The sequence below is a fragment of the Panthera leo genome, chromosome A2 (assembly GCF_018350215.1).
Source record: "Panthera leo isolate Ple1 chromosome A2, P.leo_Ple1_pat1.1, whole genome shotgun sequence".
NCBI lineage: Eukaryota > Metazoa > Chordata > Mammalia > Carnivora > Felidae > Panthera > Panthera leo.
The window spans coordinates 133729797-133751801 of record NC_056680.1 but is presented as its reverse complement, the minus strand read 5'-3'; the positions used below and the strand labels follow the sequence as shown (position 1 = coordinate 133751801).

At 38.7% G+C, this 22005-nt stretch overlaps 1 protein-coding gene across 1 annotated transcript in view; it reads right to left on the bottom strand.

Moving 5' to 3' along the window:
- Nucleotides 1-843: 843 nt before the first annotated feature.
- The window catches only part of MET (MET proto-oncogene, receptor tyrosine kinase), a 112105-nt gene continuing 90943 nt past the window's right edge, over nt 844-22005 (bottom strand). The window contains exons 16-21 of the mRNA XM_042922737.1: nt 20087-20167; nt 18308-18489; nt 13537-13646; nt 12187-12352; nt 3160-3296; nt 844-3051 (exon numbers count right to left, since the gene is read on the bottom strand). Coding sequence (XP_042778671.1) covers nt 2841-3051; nt 3160-3296; nt 12187-12352; nt 13537-13646; nt 18308-18489; nt 20087-20167 — 887 coding nt within the window. The 3' untranslated portion in view covers nt 844-2840. The remainder of the gene's footprint in view (nt 3052-3159; nt 3297-12186; nt 12353-13536; nt 13647-18307; nt 18490-20086; nt 20168-22005) is intronic.

Sequence of the window (22005 nt, the reverse complement as noted above, 5' to 3'; positions counted from 1 at the left end):
CTGTATTTTATAGGTACCAGTTTGATTTTGGGTCTTCTTAAAAATCATATTGCTCCAAAGTGCCACATGATTTTTTTTAGATGATGGAAATATCACCATTGAATCCCCTTGCATTACAGAGGCACCTGGGTGGCTCAGTCAGTTAAATGTCCAACTGGCTCAGATCATGACCTTGTGGTTTGTGGCTTTGAGCCCTACATCGGGCTCTGTGCTAACAGCTCAGAGCCTGGAGTCTGCTTCAGATTCTTTGTCTCCCTCCCTCTCTGCCCCTCCCCCACTCACGCTCGCTCTCTCTCTCTCTCTCTCTCTCTCAAAAATAAATAAACATTAAAAAAATTTTTTTTCAATTACTTGCATTACAAGAATATTCATGGAGATAACATGAAGGTTATGTTCTCTAGTAACTGGGGGCTCCTGAATGGTGGGAACAAGTGTAGACGGAAAGGGTACTTTGAAGGGGATAAGAAGGCCTCTCTCCTCCAACACTCAAATAGGTATCTATCTCTCTGCCAACTGTGGGTTTTCAGCTTTATTGTCATAGCTTCTGGTCCAAGGATGCACCTTGCTAGGGAAGAACATCATGCTAAAAGGAGGAGACAGGTGCTCTTAGCAGTTGAAAGACAGAGAAATGCAGGTAATTTGGCAACTCAGGGCAAACCACTCTCAGAAAGACAGAGACTTCCTGAGATTCAAGGATACAAATTCTTTTAGCTGCCCAGGAATTAACTAAGGTTCTCATATATGGATGATCTTGATGCAGCCAGGTGAAATCAATCTTAGGCTTCCTCTCATTATGTAAGTGGATAGGTGATCAAGTATGGCTAGCAATAACCAACTCTCAAGAACAAGATGATACATTATTTTAATTGTATGATTTATCAAAACAACAGCTATTAACATACAAAGTACCATTCAGTTCAACTGCAGGTATAGGCAGTGACAGTATCTAATTCTTAGAAGAATCACTTACTCTCACAGTCTGTCCAGACACATTAATCTAAGGACATTTTTATAAATAGCAAACATGATTTTCACATTGCAGCTTTCTCAAGCATATATACAGGTGTGTGGTCTTGTTGATGGGTTGCTTCCACAAGCTCTTTCTGTTCTGATGCATTCATCCTCTTGATATTAGTAGAGATATTTATTTCTGCAGAGTTTTTCTTTTGTTACCCACCATTTGCAGTATTTGTGCATTGGTATCACTCTTTTACACTTCTGAAACAAAGTTTAAATTGGAGTATATCTCTACAGTACAATTCCTTGTGTCTTCTGGTAAATTCCACCATGGTCAGAGAGTTTAAGTTGTAATCGTCAGCCCAGCTCCACTATTGGGCTTCGGTGTAACACACCCTCTTTACAGCTTTCTGTGTTAACCCTTGGCTTCAAGTCCTGGTGATGTAATGAGGGTGGGGTGTACTGGCAATCAGTACATTTCCTTATCATTATTTACAGCCATTGAGAACTATGCTGTTACTAATCCAAGTCTGACATACCTTTTCTGAAATGTTCACAGTGCAGTATTTTTGTGGGCTGACAAAAGTTTTCTTATATCATTAAAAATAAACATTTTTATAAAAATATAATACTTTAAATGTTTACATTGACAAAAACAGAGTATCCTGTGCCACATGCACTATACAGTAGTAAGCACAAAATCCCACAGAACAAAACATTACAAACGTCCTGCCCAGAATAACTATTCATCCAGGTGAAATGGCCAGAACTTTCAATTGCTTTTTTTCCCCTGTAAAATATGTTTTGCTTTACACAAAGCATGTGCTAATGAAAAACTGGACTCCCAGAAAGTTTTATTGCCTCCGATTGTGGGGTGGGAAGCTGCCACCTAAGAAAGAGGCTAATATTTCTAGTCCATCGATCCTTTCTTTGCCCTACATGAGCCATGATTGGAACTGATGAACCTTTTAGTCAGATGTATTCTGCTTTAAAAACATGCTGAGTTACACCTTTAAAAACACTTACCACAAATCACTTGTTTTATTTTCAGAGTCGTTGTAAAAAAAATACAGACAAACCATCTATATGTCTACAATCATAAGAACAGTATCATTCTCAGTTGATTTTTAAATGACAACTAAATATTTCATTATGACTAAGCTATTTTATGAGGACCTTCTTAATGTCATCTATGTACAATATGTAAATATCCCTATTAATTTATAAACACATTTGTGTCCTGCCATTTTGAAATGTTGACTGTGTTGCCTATGGATATTTCCCCATTAAAAGGAATGTATACAAAAATTTAAAAGGGAATGTTTGCCGAATGGGCAAAAGGCAACATCAGTAATAAAACATGTTAGTGACCATCCAACACATGAAAGTTCTTTGAAACACTTTAATTCTAAATGAGTGTCTTGGTACTGGGGCCATGTCTGTCCTGAACTTTATCACTTCTTCTGAATTTTATGTGATCAAGAAGCCCTCAAAATTCATTGCTTCCATTCCTCATATGAAATCATGTAGGATCCTGATTTTTAAAAACTTCAACCTAGAATTCAGGCTTTGGCCTCCATGCACAGGAGCATCATCACAGCTGTAGGGTTGCTGTTGGTCACTGGCCTGCGGGACAGAGCTTCTGGCTCTGGTGCTCTGTCAGCTAAGAAATTCCTTAGAATCCATTCATTTTAAATAGCAATATAAGGTCCTATAATAGTGCAATCTTGGCAAAAGCAAAAAATATCTGGTGGCCTTTCAATGGCCAGGCAGTGAAAAAAAAAAAAAAAAAAACCAAAACAACAACATTGAACAAAATGTAGACTGCTGTTTGGAAAGTTCTATGATGTTTCTCAGAAGGAGGCTGGTGAGGTATCCATCCATCATGTGTCCCCCTCGCCATCAATGTTATCTTGTGATGACAACAGAGAAGGGTATGGAGCAACACATTTGACATTCACATAAGTAGCGTTCACATGGACATAGTGCTCCCCAATGAAAGTAGAGAATATCGCTGATATCCTGGAGACCAGTTCAGAAAAAGATGGGCGCAGTTCGGCTTTAGGGTGCCAGCATTTTAGCATCACTTCATATCTGTTTCAAATAGGAAGAAATGCTATGAGAGACATCATGAAGGCATGCATTTCTGTAAAAGTAAAGAATACAGGAATGACAGAAGATTCTGTTGAAAGTCCTACTTACAAGGGATCTGGGCAGTATTCGGGCTGTAAGAGTCTTCTGCCTTGCAATAAGTAAACTGTTATATCGAAGGTGTTGACATCAGGATAAGGTGGAGCCCCTCTTGTCATCAGTTCCCAGAGGAGTACACCAAAGGACCACTAGTCAAACAATGGAAGGGATAATCCAGGTGAGAACTGTGACCGCACGAACATGAAAGGTGACCAGAAGGTCTTGATAACTAAATTTGGCTTAGTATATTCAAGACTATTGCTCTTTGGGGCAAAAACTTCCTTAAAGGTAATACACATTTTATGATTTCTTTATACCAGAATTGGATAAGGTTTAGATTACAAATAAGTATAAAGTTTTTAAAAAGAATATCTGAAGTCCACATGAGGATTAAGATTTCATCTATAGTTAGTACAGTATGATTTTCAGGTTTTCTCTTACAGGGTCAAAGCACTGGTCAAAGCATTCACATGTTTCATCCTGTTTTCCAATAGTTTCACTATAATTTTATATTATTCATAAAAGAAGAAGATAGAGGAAACTTTCCAAAGTTTAAATTTTTTTGATTTCTGAATGAACGTAAATACTTTTTAAGAAACATAACTTTTAACAAACAAAAAATACCCCAAAGAAACAAAAAAGAAATGTAACCACATCTAAACATTAATGTTAAAAGGCAAAATCTAAGGCAGTGTAAGTACAAGTCCATATTAAAAATCAGAAGTGATAAAACTGCTAGGCAAGAAGGTTCTCTGTTGAAAACTAATTTCAATAAAATAAATGTAATTTAAAAACGTTAAAGTACAAGATTGATATAAAACAGCTGTATCAGTACTTTGCAGGAATATTGTAGGGACACAGAGAGGTTAAGTGACTTGCTAGAAATTCCCCCAATAAATGTGAATTCACACTGGGATAAACATTTAAGAATTCTTGACTCTTGGGTCTTGGTTGGTCTACTAAACTGCACTAAATATGCAATTTCTTGATTTAAAGCACTCTACTCAGAATATACTAGGTCATACATATCATCTCCCCCTGGATGTGTGCCAAGGTGAGAATGACACAAAGAGAGTAATTGGGCATGTGCGGTTCACCCCTGGCCAAGGACCCAGGAAATCAGCGCTTCCTTAGAAACACATCTAGGTCACTGACAGACTAAAAAGTATGTGGGGGGGAGAAATGAGGCTCTGGGAACAAGGAGGCTTGGAGGGAAAGGGGAATCCAGACCTGATAGGTAGAGTGGGAAAACTTAACACTGAGAAGCAGCGTAGCTTGTAACATTCAGTGAGGAGAGTAAAGCAGAGTGAAGCATGTGCCCAAGTGCAGGAGCCCTTTAAGGACATTGACTGCCTCGATCCAAATAGAGGACACAGTCTTTCCCAGGTGGCAACTAGATAACTTTGCTGTCCTGTCCAGCCTTTCAAAATCGAAGTATCCAAAGCCTGAGTCACTTATGAGTCACTTCTGACAACTTCACTGTGTTAACCTTTAAGTTCCAAAATATGCATTAAAGTTTAAATCAATTTAACAAGTATCTACTGACCCTTGGTGTACAAGTAGGTTACTTTCCAAGTTAGTGGATGGGCCTACGGCTGATTTAACGGGGTTAAGAGTTATGACACAACTGACTGTCACACAGGAGAGTAAGGCAGAAAAACTAATATAGAACAAAAATAGGAAAGATGTACAAATGCTGTGAAAAGTCAATGAGATAACAGTAGGGTACTGAGAAAGGCTTCAGGGAGAAAGCGACAGTAAAGCAGGTCTTGAAGAACGGGAGCATTTGTGTTCCAGGTGCACAGAAGGTGAGGGCGGAGGAGTGTTCTGGATGGAGGCAATGGGCCCAGAGGTGACAGTACTTGTGTGTTTTTCTGAACTACATAAGGACAATAGGTCACTCTGCTTGATGTATGGAGTAGATGAGGGAGACAAGGGATAGATAGGGTAAAAATGAGACCATGTTGTGGGGGTTTTTGAGTGCTGAAAGTGGGTTACGCTGAAAGGGACAGGACATGCAGCTGAGCTCCAGCATGCTGCATCTGTAAACACTATGCTTTAGACAAATAGGAGGAGCTGGTTCACATAAGGAGACCAGATAGGGGGGTTTCTGAACAGAATGTCTGGTGGGGGTGCTGCTACATCTTGGCAACCCAGAACCCGATGAGACTGAACTCCCAAATTAAGGTGGTGGGAAAGAGTAGATGCCATATAGTAAGCACGGAACAGGTTCAAGCCCTTTTTAAAAAAGATTATTTTATTTAATCCTTTAAACAACCCTGTGATGTAACTGGCTTTGTAGATACTAAAGTATCTACAAAAGGTGAGGAAGCCAAAGTTTTGAGAGGCTGATTACTTGTCTGTAATCAGGTCTCCTAACCCATAGCCTAGGCTATAGGTTTGTCTGAAGGCAAATTCACAAAAAAAGGGGGCACAGTTGGGTACATTTCTGAGGAATTATAGGACTTGGGCAATGACTGGGTATCAGAGGAGGGTTGGAAGACTCACTGGACAGGAGAGGTCAGGGGGAGGCAGCTTCTGGGAAAACCATAGTACCACCTGCATTTCAAACCCCCAGGAACAGTTTGGAACTGACAGGATGGTGGGGAAAGGGATCTTGAAGGAGAATGAGGCAGAACTAGAAGAGGGAGGCTGGGGGAGATGGTAGGAGTGGGAGGAAGAGAGAGAAAGAAAGAGAAAGCGAGAAGAGGAGGGAGAAAAAGAGAAGGAGAGATAGGTGCATGATGCCCGTGCATTAGGAATGATGGAAAGAAGTTAGTTTTAGTTTCAAGACAGGAGAGCTCTGCCATTCTTTCAGTTACTGTGAGCACGTAGCCTGATTATCTGAGCACCAGCAGGGAGGTCCTCTGAAGAATCTCTGCCTCACTTTTCAAAGGTGAAGATCAAAGCAATTAGTAGACATGAAAGACTATTAGAGCCATAAAAAGTGATAGAAAGTGACACTAAGGCAAGCAAGGAATGGAGACAGCCTGGGCATTCAGGAGTGGGTAAATAGAGATACACCACAATTTGCAAAAAAACCACAACTGATTAAAAAGTGGATATATTCATAAAATTCTATAAACTGGTAAATGAGTAAAATTTTCAATAAAATGTAAAACTTCTGCTCTTTGAAAGATACCAGTAAACAAATGAAAAGGCAAGCCACAGACTAGAAAAATATATTCACAAAAACTTGTGTCTGATAACATGTACCTGTAATCCAGAATATATAAAGAACTCTTACCAACTCAATAATAAATAAACTAACCAATTAAAAAACCCAAAACTCTAAAACTTAAAAGAAAATGGGCAAAGGATTTGAGCACATACTTCACAAAGGAGATAGAAGGATGGCAAATAAGCACATGAAAAGATGCTTATCATCATTAGTCATCTGGGAAATACAATGGAAAAGGAAATGACACACCACTACAGACTATGAGAATGGCTAAAAATCCCAAACTGACAATGCCAAGTGCAGGTGAGGATGCTGAACAACCAGAACTCTTACATATTACTGCTAGGAACATGAAATGATACATGAACTGTGGAAAACAGTTGGTAGTTTCTCATAAAGTCAAATATATACTTGTTTTACAACCCAGTAATCCTACTTCTAGATATTAATTCAAAATAAATATAAACCTTTATACACAAAACAATTAAACAAATGTTTAGTAGTTGCAGCTATGTGTAATCAATTGCCTAAAACTGGAAAGAATCTAAATGTCCTCCAAATTGGTGAATGGATAAACAAAATGTGGAACATCCGTACAATGGAATTCCACTCAGAAATAGAAAGGAATGAATTACTCTGCTATAAAAAAAAGTATGGTTTCCTCAAAAAATTAAACATAGAACTACCATAAGATCCAGCAATCCCACTTCTGGGTATATATTCAAAGGAAATGAAATCAGTATCTGGAGATACTTCCACACTCATGTTCACAGCAACATTATTCACAATAGTCAAGAGATGGAAGCAACCTAAGAATGCCCATCAACAGATGAATAAAGAAAATGTGGTATATACATATAATGGAATATTATTTAGCCTTAAAAAAATCCTATCGTATGCTACAATATCAATGGATCTTGAGGACATTATGCTAAGTGAAATAAGTTAGTCATAAAAGACAAATACTACATGACTCCACTTATATGAGGTAGCTAAAGTAGTCAGGTAGTTGAGTTCTTAGAAACAGATAGTAAAATGGTGGTTTCTGGAAAGGCTGTGGGAGGGGGAAATGGGGAGTTATTCAATGGATATAGAGTTTCAGTTTTGCAAGAAGAAGAAGTTCTACAGATTGATTGCACAACAATGTGTATGTAGTTAGTTAACCACTACTGTACCATACACTTAAAATAGTTGAGATGGTCATTTTTCTCTTATGGTTTTTTTTTTTTTAAACCACAATTAAAAAAAAGGGAAACCATCTAGATACATTGCTACATACTACATGGGTAACTCTCAAATGTGTTACGCTAAGTGAAACGAGACAGGCTCAAAGGCTATTTATTGTATGATTTACTATATGATTCCATTTATACGACATTCTAGAAAAGGTAAAACTGTAGAGACAGAAAACAGACCAGTGCTTTCCAGGTCCTTGGGATAGGGTAGGGTTTGATTACAAAGAGGCACAGGGACATTTTCCTGGATGATGGAACTGCTCTATATCCTAGTTGCAATAGTGATGGTCATACAACTGTATGCATCCTTCAAAACTTGAAGAACTGTACATTAAAAAGGGTAAAGAGTTGATATATTGCATAATGGTGATACCATTAACAGAAATAAAGAAGAGAGGAATTGACAGTTGGCAGGAAAGAACTGGACTTTGAACATGGTGACTTTGTGATGCTGATGAAAACATCCAGGAAGAGAGGTTCAAAGGTAACTGTTGATGGGAATGGTTGAAATTATTGAGGGAGGCTGGCACCTAAAGACCCCTCTTCCCCCAAAATCCTGAGTGACAGTTGCATGTGGGATGTGAGAGAAGGAAGAGAGCTGTTAAGGCTAAAGCAAACATAACAAAGAAGCAAGAGGAACCAGATGATGCAGTGTCCCAAAAACCAAAGGAGGAGGAAATTTTGAGAAGAAAGGAGTGGTGGACAATGTTAAGTTCTCAAGTAGGGTGAAAAAGTTAGCTGGTTGAACAACTGAGAAGTCAATACTGACTTTAATGGAAGCACCTGTGCTAAGTGTGGCACACTGTACAATACTGGGTATGAGAAGTCACAAATATAGTGACACTTCTATTTTGTTTGAATGGGCTTCAAGAGAATTCAGATTTTAGCTGAACTCCATCTGGTCATTTGTGAGAAAGTGGACATTTCTACTAGCTCGCAAGGTTTTGCTTGTAGGTCTCTACATAAAAGCTTATCACATACTTTTGGAAATGTTCCATGTCAACATTCAAAAGATTGTGCTGTCTTGCAAATTAAAGTTAATGCAAATTTATCCAGGTAATCAATAACCATTTGTCAAAGCAGCACTGCATTTGGATTACTCAGGCTCACCCTTATGTAGTACAATACAGTATCTTCCAATGAGAAGGAGAGAGATAGCACTTCATATACAGAAGCCTATATAAATCTATAGTCAAGAACCTGAGTGACAGTTGCTATGTGATAAATGGTGGCCTCTGTGCTGTGTGTGTGCGTGCGTGTGGGTTAGTAATGTGTGTGTGGTTGTCTAAAAGCTCAGAATCACAATTCTTGCCTTGAACATTCAAAATTTCATCAGGTTCTTTTTGTTTTGTTTTAAAAACTTCACTAGGTATAACATATATCATAAACTTTGCCAGTTTTAAGTGGAAAGCCCATGATGTTTAGTAAATATTTTGATAGTGTACTTATCTCCACAATTCAGTTTTTAGATCAATTCCAACACCCTAGAAAGTTGCCCATGCCTGTTTGTAGTTAATCTTTGCTCCCACCCTCAGTCCCAGGCAACCACTGATCTGTTTTTTTTTTCTCTTTAGTTTTGCCTCTTTCTAAAAATTTCATATAAATTGAATCGTTCAACATATCACCTTTGGAGTCGGCCTTCTTTCACTGGACATATTTTTGAGGTTTATCCACGTTATAGCATGGATTAGCATAGTGCTGAATGGTATTATTCCATTGTATAGAAATACCATGTTTTGCTTACCCTTTACCAGTTGATGGACATTAGGATTGCTCCTGGTTTTTTCCTATTGTGAATAAATACTATTGTGAACATTCATGTACAAGTATTTGTGTAGGCATATGTTTCCGTGTGCTTATGAACTAGCTATTCATATATCTCTTTGGTAGATGGTCTATTCAAATCTTTTGCCTGTTTTAAAAACTGAGTTGTCTTATTGAGCTATATGAGTTGGTCTGGTTCTTAATGGCAGACTAACAGTTAAGTCTGGATGAAATGTATACTCTTTGAGGACAGGTTAATTCTTCCTACCTTATGCCTTCACCTGCCACCATCACTAACATGTTTCCAGCCTACCTCTTTAGCACTCACTTCTTTCATCTTTTTCAGAATCTTTCAGCATCATAATCTCAGGCATTACACTTTAGCATATACTATCACGTCCTCTTATTAATCTTATCCACCCCAAAGTCCCATCCCTCCACCATGCCCTGTAACACATTTACTGAAAACAAACTCCCAGTCACTCTCAACTTAGTCTTTAATGTCTCCCCCACTTCCTCAGGAACTGAAACTGCTTTCACTTGAAGACCACAATGTCTTTGAAATCTGTTGACTCACAGGGGGGAGGGTAGATGACTTGTTGCTTCCCAATGCCACACTCAGATCCCTGTCCCCTGTCATCTTTCAATAGTTGCCAACCCTTTTTCTTTTGAAGTCTATGCCCTCCATTAATTTTATTTTTTTGCCTACCTCATTTACTGATATCACCAGTTTACATTTTTTCTCTTTTCAGTTGTTATCTCCAAGGACTGAAAATTAATCTTTCTCTACCTCTATGCATCACAGTCCTCCTGACTTACTACGTGCAGATAGAGTAAGTATACTCTGTTCCATTCAACAGCCGCTTGAGACCTCCGAATCATTCAAGTTACTCGGTTTTCAAGACCATTTTTGTGCACTGAGTAGCAGTGGACCCTGCTGACCGTATCCTATTTCTTTTTGAAACTTTCTCTTCCTCTGGCCTCTTCTCTCTTGGGTCTCCTACCTCTCTGCTTTTCCCCCTCATTTCCTATGTGTAGTTTCTCCGGAGTAATTGTTTTTGTACTCTAAAAGGCTTATTTCCAGCCTTGACTTCTGCTATGGACTGAACTGTGGACCCCCTACCCCCACTCAAATGTTGAAACTCTAACTCCCAGTGTGATGGTATTAGGAGGTGGGGCCCTCATGATGGGATTAGTGACCTTATGGGAGGAGACACCAGGGAGCTTATTCTGGCTCTGTCTCCCACACAATGACACAGTGAGAAGGTAGCTATGTGCAAGTCAGGAACCTGACCACACTGGCACCCTGATCTCACACTTCCAGCCTCTAGAACTGGGAGAAATAAATGCCTATTGTTTATGCCACCCAGTCTATGGTATTTTGCTATGGTGGCCCAAGTTGAATAAGATAACTAATGAGGTTGTACAAGCTGTAGATCCACATTTCCAATTGCCTGATGGACCTTTCTGCCTGGATGTCTTTTTTTTTTTTTTTATTATTATAATATGAAATTTATTGTCAAATTAGTTTCCATACAACACCCAGGGCTCATCCCAAAAGATGCCCTCTTCAATGCCCATCACCTACCCTCCCCTTCTGCCTGGATGTCTTACTCCCACATCAAACTCAGTATGTTTAAGCCTTAACTGGTATTTTTCCTCTCCAACAAGTTTTTACTCTGTTGCTTCACATATGTTACTGTACTAGCATATAACTTTATTCATCTTTGACTTTTATCAATTTCTTACTTAATATTGTTATTACCTCTCAGATGCCTTTTCTGCTCTCGCTTTTCTGTTCCAAAATTTCTGTATTATTTCAAGTTATACCTCTCACTTCATCTTCCTGCATCTACTCCTCTCAGAACATCTTACAGAATAAAGAAAGGCTGTAGTGTTTCTGATTACACTTTAAGGTTCCACATGGCCAGAGAATAAATTCCAGACTCCCTAGTTTGCTTTCCAAGAACCTCTATGATCTAGTATGAATATATTTTTCGCAATCTATCCTCAGAACTTCCCTCTGTGCCTTCCATTTTGGCCAAATCACCCACTCCTTACTGTTTCCTTAGAACTTTAAAGATGTATATACTTTCCTGCCCCTTTGCTTACCTGGATTGGTATTTATTTCATGGCCCATTCTATCTTCCTTTAAGGCCTGTACAAAAGCACCACCTCCTCCACCAGGTGGTAGGTAAGTGAGGAAAATGTGGCTGCCCAGGTGTCTCTCCCACCCTCAGCACTCAGGTGTATGCTTTTTGAAGCTGTTCTATGAGAGGATGACCGTGGTAGATACAAAAGGGCATGTTTCTAGACTTTTTTTTTTTTAAAGTAGGCTCCCCGCCCAATGTGGGGTTTGAACTCAAGACCTGACACTGAGATTAAGTCTCATGTTCTACCAACTGAGCCAGCCAGGTGGCCAAGAAGGGCACATTTCTAGCTGGGTGCAGGAATAATGCCCTTACTGCCAGTTCTGCCTCAGTGATAGCTTTCAGATTTCTCCAGGTGGAATGCAGCTGTCCCGGAGCTATGAGTGGCCAGACTAATCCCAGTCTACTTTGTGTAACAGCTAGTGACAGTTATGCCTTCTCTGTTCCTGGAGGACAGGGTTTAGTTCTGATTCAGCTCTGGGCTCCCTAAGGACCTGGCGTTGTACCCTACTAGGCAAATGTTTTTGATAAATGAATAAATTTGTGAGAACATATGATGGCTATCTGGTTTAACAATCAAGCTCTGAAGAAACTGAAATTAGGGTGTTGAAGGTGTCCTTTTTTGAAAAAATTAAATAGCCATAAAACCATTAAAAATGTTGGATATGAAAGGAAAAGAGGAGATGGTCAGGGATGATGAGTACATTACCACATCTGACTTGGTGGTAAACTTCTGAGTTTGTAGACTTTCTAGAGCCATCCACTTCACTGGCAGCTTGGCGCCCGTTTTGTTGTGTACACTGTAGTACTCTTTATCATACATGTCTCTGGCCAGACCAAAATCAGCAACCTTGACAGTGAATTTTTCATCCAGCCTATAGAAAGGACAAAAATCATTACTGGTGGCCGAAATACAATAATTTACAGTGATGCTGAATATCTATAGGTCAAAACAAGGACTTGATATTTGAAATCCATAACTTCTGCAGGGTGGGCTTCATCTGGTCTCTACTAACGCTAAATTACAATGGAATTCTTGAATAAAAATGCTTGACATTTACATTACAAATTCAACAGGCCAAGGAAAGAGATCTACGTGTGGCATAAGAAAATCCCTTTTGCCTTAACAGTAAAGTTGGACCCCCCTCCTAGGTTTCCTTTGTTACTAAATCAAATATGCCAACTGACTATCCCAAGCAATTGTGTATCTTCACTTGTCAATTTATTAGTAATACTCAGTTTTATGAGGGATTATGATAGAGGACTGTTATTTTACCTTTTCTTTCTCAAATGGGCTAGGTTATTACATAAAATTCATGTATCCCACCTCTGAGGTAATAGAGAAGTAGGACACAGTAAAGCATCTAACAAAAACAGCAAGGTTCAACAAAAATCAATTTCCGCTCTCTGAGGCTATGTATCCTTTGTTTAAGCTGGCTTTTATGTTGTTACATTGACCAAAACCAAGGTAGGAAATTAATAGCACAGCTCTCTCATTCACACATACCATAAGTCATGAATCAGTGTTATGTGAGGGAAGAACTGAATCCATTACAAACTGTTGACTGTTGAATTATACAGCCCAGGCACCCAGACACAAATAAAGCTCTTTGTATATTCATTCCCCAATACCATTTTTGGTAGGGCTTCTGCAGACTGACTTCAAATCCAGTCTTGGGAAGTTGCAATATGTTGGTATTTGTGTTACCAGCCCTCTCCTTTTCACTGTAAAATGCTGAAGATCAAATTCTCCCTTCCAAACACTAATGCAGTGTGAAACCACAACATTGGGGGCTACTGGTGGGAAGGGAAAAGAAAAGCAAAAGCACACAACAGCTGTTTAAGACCCCCTCTGGAGAATTCCTTTTAAATTCTCCATTAGATAAAGCCTGAAAGCCCCGCCTACATCCCAGTGCTTACATATCGATTTAAAACTGTAACGGAAATAAAGGACTTTTGCATAAGAAGAGAAAACATCCTCACTAGCCTTCAACAGTGGGAAACAGATTCCTCCTTGTCACTTAATTTGGACTGTGGGCACAGAGATTCTTATACTTACATACAGTTTCTAGCAGCCAAGTCTCTGTGTACAAACTTTTTGCTTGCAAGATATTTCATGCCTTTGGCTACTTGAAGACCAAAGCCAATAAGATCTTTTACAGTTGGGTTCTGCAATCAAAGAGAATTAAAAACGCGTAAGCTAAGCATCTACTGATCTGTGAATTCTGAAATGTTTATAAGAAATATCTTGTTTCAAGCAATAACTCGTGCCTTGTTAATAACAGCAATCATGTATTAGGTATCTATTATTTGAAAAGCACCAGGCTAGATGCTTATGTGAGTTTTGGCTAATGCTTATACACTTCTATAAGGCAGGTTCCATTTTCCAGATGAGGAAATGGAAGTGTTTTAAAATTATTCTGGTATGGTGGGGCTAAAAGAAGGAAGACCACTGCCACCGAAAAGATAGCTTGTTACTCACAATTCCCAAGAGGAGGGGGCACACCATGCCAAGCGAGGCCACAAAGGGAAGCAATGGGGTTGGTCTAGGAGGCAGAGGGAGCAATGGGAAAACATGGGCAAGAGCTTGTTTTGTGGTTCCCATGGGAAAGAATGGGTGACGCAGGGTAAGCGGATTTAGGATTGGGCTAGTTTGAATAATTTCAGCAGGTTCTGAAGTGTAGGGGCTGTCTTCAGTTGCCTGGTACCTGGCCCTGAAGTGATTACAGCAGGTGGATAGTGTCCCAGAGTGTGAGAATTCTTTAAAGGAGGTGATTGGGGTATGGGCTTTGGATTGGTTGGTTTGCTTATAAAAGGCCTGCTCTTTGAAGATGAGCCATTTACTATCTTGGGGCTAGTCCTGGAAAGGGCCATCACTCCAAGGTCAGCAAGGCACTAGAAGTCAGAGCATCATAAATACACAGTTAATCTAACATTTGTATTGAACCCCAGAGGACTCCAAATAGCCAAAGCAATCTTGAAAAAGAAAAGAAATACTGGACTTCAGGGTATATTATAAAGCTATAATCATCAAGATATTACGGTATTGGCACAAAACCAGACACATATATTAATACAGAATAGAAAACTCAGAAATGGACCCACAAATAGTCAACTAATATTCCACAAAGTAGGAAAGAATATCCAATGGAAAAAAGACAATCTCTTTAACAAATGGTGTTGGGAAAACTGGACAGCAACATGCAAAAGAAAGAAAATGGACCACTTTCTCACACCATACATAAAAATAAATTCAAAATGGATGAAAGATCTAAATGTGAGGCAGGAAACCATCAAAATCATAGAAGAGAACATAGGCAGCAACCTCTTTGACATCAGCCATTGTAACTTCTTACTAGATACATCTCTGAAGGCAAGGGAAACAAATGCAAAAATGAACAATTGGGACTTCATCAAGATAAAAACCTTCTGCACAGTGAAGGGAACAACCAACAAAATTAAAAGGCAACCAATGGAATGGGAAAAGATACTTGCAAATGACATATCAGATAAAGAGTTAGTATCCAAAATCTATAAAGAACTTAAATTCAACACCCAAAAAACAAATAATCCAGTGAAGAAATGGGCAAAAGACATGAATAGACACTTCTCCAAAGAAGACATCCAGATGGCCAACCAACACGTGAAGAAATGCTCAATATCACTCATCATCAGGGAAATACAAATCAAAACTACAATGAAATACCTCCTTACACCTGTCAAAATGGCTAAAATTAATAACACAGGAAACAACAGATGTTGGTGAGGATGCACAGAAAGGGGAACCCTCTTACATTTGGCAGGAATGCAAAACAGAGCAGCCACTCTGGCAAATGGTATGGAGGTTCCTCAAAGAGCTAAAAATAGAACTATTTTACTACCCAGCAATTATACTACTAGGTTATTTACCCGAAGGATACAAAAATACTGATTTGAAGGGGCAAATGCATCCTGATGTTTATAGCATCATTATCAAAAATAACCGAATTACGGAAAGAGCCCAAGTGTCCAATACTGACGAATGAATAAAGAAGACATGGTATATATGTACAATAAAATATAACTCAGCTATTAAAGAGAATGAAATCTTGCCATTTGCAACAACGTAGGTGGAGCTAGAGTATGTTATGTTAAGTTAAACAAGTCAGTTAGAAAAAGACAAATGCCATCTGATTTCAATCACGAGTGGAATTTACGAAACAAAACAGATGAACATGGAGAGAAAAAAACGGGAGGCAAACTGAAGAGACTCAACTAGAGAACAAACTGAGAGTTGCTGGAGGGGAAGTGGGAGGGAGGATGGGTTCAACGGGTGATGGGCATTAAGGAGGGTACATGTTGCAATGAGCATTGGGTGTTGTATGTAACTGAAGAATCACTAAATCCTACACCTGAAACGAATATTATACTATATGTTAACTAGAATTTGAATAAAACGTTGAAACATAAAAAAAATAAAGCAATACATGGTTAATATCAGCAGTTCAGAGAGAAATAAATCACCCAAAGCCACTCAGATGGTAAGTGGTACAGTTAGGATTTTAACCTAATCTGTTAGGCTCCAAAGCCCACACTGTAGTGATATCAATCACATTAGAAGCCCTCCAACTGGTATGAAAGTAACAACCTGCAACTATAATGGCTTGGATCCACACAGAAAACAGGAAATCTCATTTCCAGAAATTTCATCCACAAAATTGGGTGGACAGAAGAATTCCTTTAGTAACTAACTATAAAAACTATATCTGAGGGGCGCCTGGGTGGCTCAGTCAGTTAAGTGTCCAGATCTTGGTTTTGTCTTAGGTCATGATCTCACGGTTTGTGAGTTTGAGCCCCGCATCAGGCTCTGCGCTGACAATCCCTTCTTGGGATTCTCCTTCTCTCTGCCTCCTACCCTCAAAATAAATAAACTTAAAAAAAACACAAAAAACATATCTGAAATCGCACAGATAACATTGTGGCTGGTAGCCCTGCTGGTACTTGGCCTTCAGGAACAGGGTATCTCTTCTTCAGCAGCCACTGTGGGGGTTGTGGGCTCAAGAGGCAGCTACTAGGGGCCCTGCAAGGAGGGCTGCAGCCCCCTTAATGCACACAACATGTGGAGAGGCCAGTTTCTTGTGTTTTAGGCTTCTTTTTAGAATGTATCTTGTTAGTGGTTGTAATATAGTATCCCGGGACCATAAAAACAGGCCCTGGTACTGGATAATAGGAAATCTCTACCATGCTTGAATGCTGGGGGAATACTATTCTAGAGAAGGCAGCATGTCCATTCAGATGAACTCACCAGGACAATGACAAGTTAAATTAGAAAAGTGGGATCTGTCGGGGTAGCTTTCACTTTGTAAGGTAAATTCACCTTATCTGCAAAAATTCACAGCTAGGGAGTATTTCATTCTTTTGGTTGAACACAAAATATTTCTTTCCTATCCTAGAGCTTATTTCTTTTGAGAACCTGACCCCATGTGTCTTGTTTTTGATCAAGAGTAAAGTTACTCCATTTACTCCCAGAGGCCTGGATGTAGGAGCCAAGAAGAAGCCTGAGATCACCTGTGCCTTCAGTTCCGAGGACTCCTTCCACTTCCCTCCCTGGCCTGACCACTTACTTGCTCACCCTTTAGGCATAAATGTCACTAAGAAAACTGTCACTTGCAAGAACCTAAGAACCTCTTTTGTAATCCTGAGCTCATTCATCCAGCAAATATGACTGAAGGCCTATGGGCTGAACACACTTTAGGAGCTAAGTCTAAAGCAATAAACAAAATACACAGAAATCCCTACTGTCATGAGCTTGCATTCTAATGGTGTGTGTGTGCACATCCATATATACATGTATTATATAGCTATTATGTATTTGGTTATTGTTCAGTATAGCACTGTTCAATAGAAATACAATGCAAACCATACATATAATCATGTTCTAATAGTCACATTAAAAAAGTAGAAAGAAACAGGTAAAATTGGTTTTCATAATATATTTCTCAACTCAAGAAATATCATTTCAACGTGTAATCGATATAAACAATTATGAGATATTTTACCTGTTTTTATACTAAATATTCAAAACCTGGGATTTACAGCACACTTACACTAACAGTACGTCTCAATTCAGACTAGCCACATTTTACATATGGCTCATGGCCACAGTAGCACACTGCTTAGGCCTACTGTATCAGATGATGGTAAGTATGATGGAGAAAAATAAAGCAGCGGATAGGAGACAACAGACAGGAGGCATGGGGGTGAGGTGGGGCAATTACTTAGGCCAGGAAAGCCTCATTTTGAAGATGACATTAGGGCAAAAAGCTGAAGCTGATGAGAAGTGACATATGTGGCTATCTTGGGGAAAGTGTTCCAGGCAGATTGAACAGCAAATACAAAGGTCCTGAATTAGGACAGTGGGTGAAGGTTGAAGAATACTAAGGGATTCATTTGTAATTAGTTCTTCTGTGTTTTTCCTTCTAGGGTTAAAATCCCATGTGGGCTGAGGCTCATTCTGCCTCTATGTCTCTTGTGCTTTCTGTTTTTGGCAATTAGTAGGCACTCAAAAATGATTAATTGTGCCTATCAGAGGGATGGTAGATCAAGGCAGCTTGCAGGACAGGTAAGAATCATTGCCCCTGGGAAATCCTTCTAGGTACCACTATCTTCCCATCAGGATAGGGGATTTTGAGGTACAAGTGAATTGAATTAGCCTCTATATAGCTGAATGGTGCAAACATTTTACATGTGCTTCTTTGAAAGCTTTAAAAAATTTTAAAAACAGCAACATTTTGAAAAACTCGTTGGCTTATAGCTAGTTTACCAGTTAATAACCTTGGTAATATACTTACATGAGTCTCATTTCTGATGAAATTTCGAAGATCTCCATGTTTCATATATGGTAGGACCACCAGTGGAGACCCCTCACTTCGAAGGCAGATTCCCAAGAGTGAGAGAACATTTGGATGACTAAAATCTTTCATGATGATTCCCTCAGTCAGAAACTGGGAAACTTCACCTATGTCAGTGATTCCTGAGAAATCCAGCAGTGGAGACATTAACTTCATTATGGACCAATAAATACTCGGTCAAGTTCAGATAGGGAGAGTTATGGAATGTAAAACCACAGGGCTGAATCCTGTCCTGACACCTCATCCTCAGACTGTTTTTTAATAATACGTTTGAATAAATGATGTCACCCTGCAGTGGGCCTTCAAGTCACCCCCAAACTCTACCAATCAGTTTGTCTCATACAGAAAAAGGAAAGGGAAGCAGACCAATCTATTTCTGTAGTGACTGTCTAGGGCTGAGGTTGGCAAACTACTCTAAAGGGCCAGATAGTAAATATTTTTTCGCTTTGTGGGCCATATGGTCTCTGCTACAAATACTCAACTCTGCCATTGTAGTGCAAAAACAGCCACAGACAATTATCTATAAAAATAGTCACGGGGCCAGAGTTTTCTGATCCCTGGACTAGGAGGGTTTGAAGACCAATCGTTGTCATATGGTTTCTAAGTAGACTTTTTCTGGTGTAACAGTTTCTATTCATTTCCAGAGAGAGATCCTGAGGGTCCGACACTACTTGGCACTGATGAAAGGTTAATGACCTTTGATTTATTAATCTGACTAGTATCTGTGTCAGTGATGATATTCTTTTACAATGTAATGCATTCTGAGATGAGTCCATGTGGATAGAATAGAGATTAATGAACACCAGAGACAGAGAAGGATTTCTTGCTGTTAGGAATGTTCTGAGTACAATGAGCAGTGTGCTGTCTTGTGAGGCAGATATTATTGACAATCATACTTAATCCATTACAGTTTGTAGTTAGGTTTCATATAAACTGTCCCTTTAATTTAGAAATTTAGAAATATAGGTCAAAAAGGCAAGCACACTGACTTGACATGTGAAACCTCTCGGCAAAGGTGAAGCCAGGAAAACTCTTAGTATGAGGGGTACATTGGGTTGTACAAGAGAGTAATTTATGCCTTCCTTGCGTCTCCAGGTCATCAATAATCTTAATGTCTAGAAGCTTCTTTGTTTCTTGAACAGAGTATACATTCCACTTAAAAACATTTTCTCAATAACCTCTAAATTTTTTTTTTAAATTCTAGCATTTAAAAGGGGGTAAGTATCACTTGTTTAGGAAGTTTATTTTTGTAGAATACCTCATGCAGATAAATGAGATATTGCCACACTTACAATTTTCTGCCAGCATATTTTTCTCCTGTTGGTCTTATTTCATTTTTAAATCTTTTTAATGAAAGTTGTGGTTAAAAAATAATTATAATAATTCTTCTGGGTAAAATGAGTCATTATTACTGTATGTGCCAACATGCTTCCAATAGTTTCCATAAAACAAATATTATAAGGCAAACATAGCTAAATGACACTCAGTTAATCCAAGAACCTCACTGCTCCTATACTCTTATGTATGAGGGCTCTGAGAAATAATTTCTGAGGAAATATTTCAAAAAGAATTTAGACCAAACAAATTTTCAGGATTAGATCCCTAATTCCAGCAGGGGCTGATTTTTCCACAAGAGAAGGTCGAAATCAACATTTTATTATGAACTATTTAATAGTTAGCAAACCATGGAGGTGACTCCGCTGTTAAAGTATCACTTACTATTCAAGGATTTCACAGCACAGTGAATCTTCTTGTCATCGCTGTCCAATAAAGTCCCATGGTACACACACCCAAAATGTCCTACATGAAAGAGGGAATTTGGTTAGTGTTGTATTACTTGTAACTATGCAGCATCACTTGCGAAGCCCTTTGTGATCTTCATTTCCTTCTTTTTTCCACATGGCAAAAAAGTGCATTGTTTCTTACACTTTTAATTAATAGTACCACTACATGTGTCTGTTAAAACATGTATATATGATGTACTTCACTCTAAGATACAAACTATATGATTATTTAATACATAGTAAAAAAAAAAAAAGCTAGGTTCTATAACTCTTATTAAAAGCTAATAAAGCAAAATATTCAACTACAGTGGAACCACTGAACAGAGGAGTAACATCTACCTCATAAAAGAAATTTATTGTTTTTAAGGATCAAATACTATCTTTTAAATATGAAAAGAAAGTTTTATCACATGAAGAAATGCAACAAAATCAGTTCCCTATATTCCAGTAAGCTAAACTGAAATAAAAATGTTACCATTAGGAATAAGATTAGCATTATAGAATAAAGATTTCCCCCATTAGTCACTGGTTAATACGTAATCCAGGTTGGCAGAAACTGAAAGGCAACTGCCCAAATGAAGCAAATTCACTCTGAGTCATTTCATCTAGTTCTCTCTGGGTTTAGCCACATCACTTTCCAATGGTAGCCTTTCATCCAGTGGCAGTAATTTTCCCCAGAGGTGCCAAACGTCTGATAGCTGTGGAAGGCCCTAATTAATTAATTCATCCACCCAGCCAAGATTCCCTGAGTTCCTAGTGTGTGAGTGTCAGGCATTAGCTTACCCTCTCGTAAAGTGAAGATGAATAAAATAAAACCTATGCTCTTGAGGGCTCAAATTCTACTGGGAAAAATGTATAAATAAATAATAGTTAATATTTATAGAATCATTAATGGTTACTACTTCCTAAGAGAAATAATTGCCAGTTTAGCACCTTTACTAATAAAAATTAAAAATTCTAATTTTATAATGAATAGAAATAGAACGTAATTGGTGAGACCGCATACTCTAAAACTGGTGCAACTTCTGGAATTTATAGGCCAGTAATAGAACTAAATATTACTCTGATGTAAAACAGGGTTGCTGATAGTGAAGCTACTGTTAGGAAGAGGGAGCACTCTAAGGACTAAAACCTGGAATGTGTGACAGAGGAAGGTATGGATGAGGTCACAGGAAAATGGGAAAGTCTTGTGTTCATGTAAGGCAAACTGTCCCATCAGCTTCCTCTGCATCAGGCTGACAGATGCCTGCTACCTCTTGTCGCACGTATAGAATAAAAGGCCATTTAGTATCAACGGCATAGGTTTTTTAGAAAAAAAGAGAAAAGCGCAGTTCATTTCCTGGCTTCTGGTTGGTTTCTTTTCCTGCTAAATAATTCCTCAAACACTACGTATGCAAACTGTTATTGCTGCTTTGGCTGGCTTATTACAAATATTCATCATCTTTGTATAAAGAAATTGGAGTACATTGTAGAGATGATATATGCTGCTTCAGATCAGGGTAATGCTATAAATTCAATCTTTTGATTCTGTCCAGCAGTGTACAAACTGCTATAAGCCAAGACTTCATAGAGCTAGTCACTGTTGTCTGGGCAAAGAAAGACTGGAGGAAGATATGAGTAAAAATATTGAAACTTAATGATTTTTATAAAGAAGTAAATAACACCTTCCAAGAAACTATACTGGCCATCATGATAATGGTAAGGAAAGGGTGTGATTTATTTTTCATATGTTTACAAGATTATCAAACTGCCTCCCTGCACGGGGGCAAATCCCCTTGGATATGATTTGTAGGGCTGTATTTCTGCAGAACGGAAATCAAGTGTACTTGTTATCACTGCTCTTTCAGTTGCTTT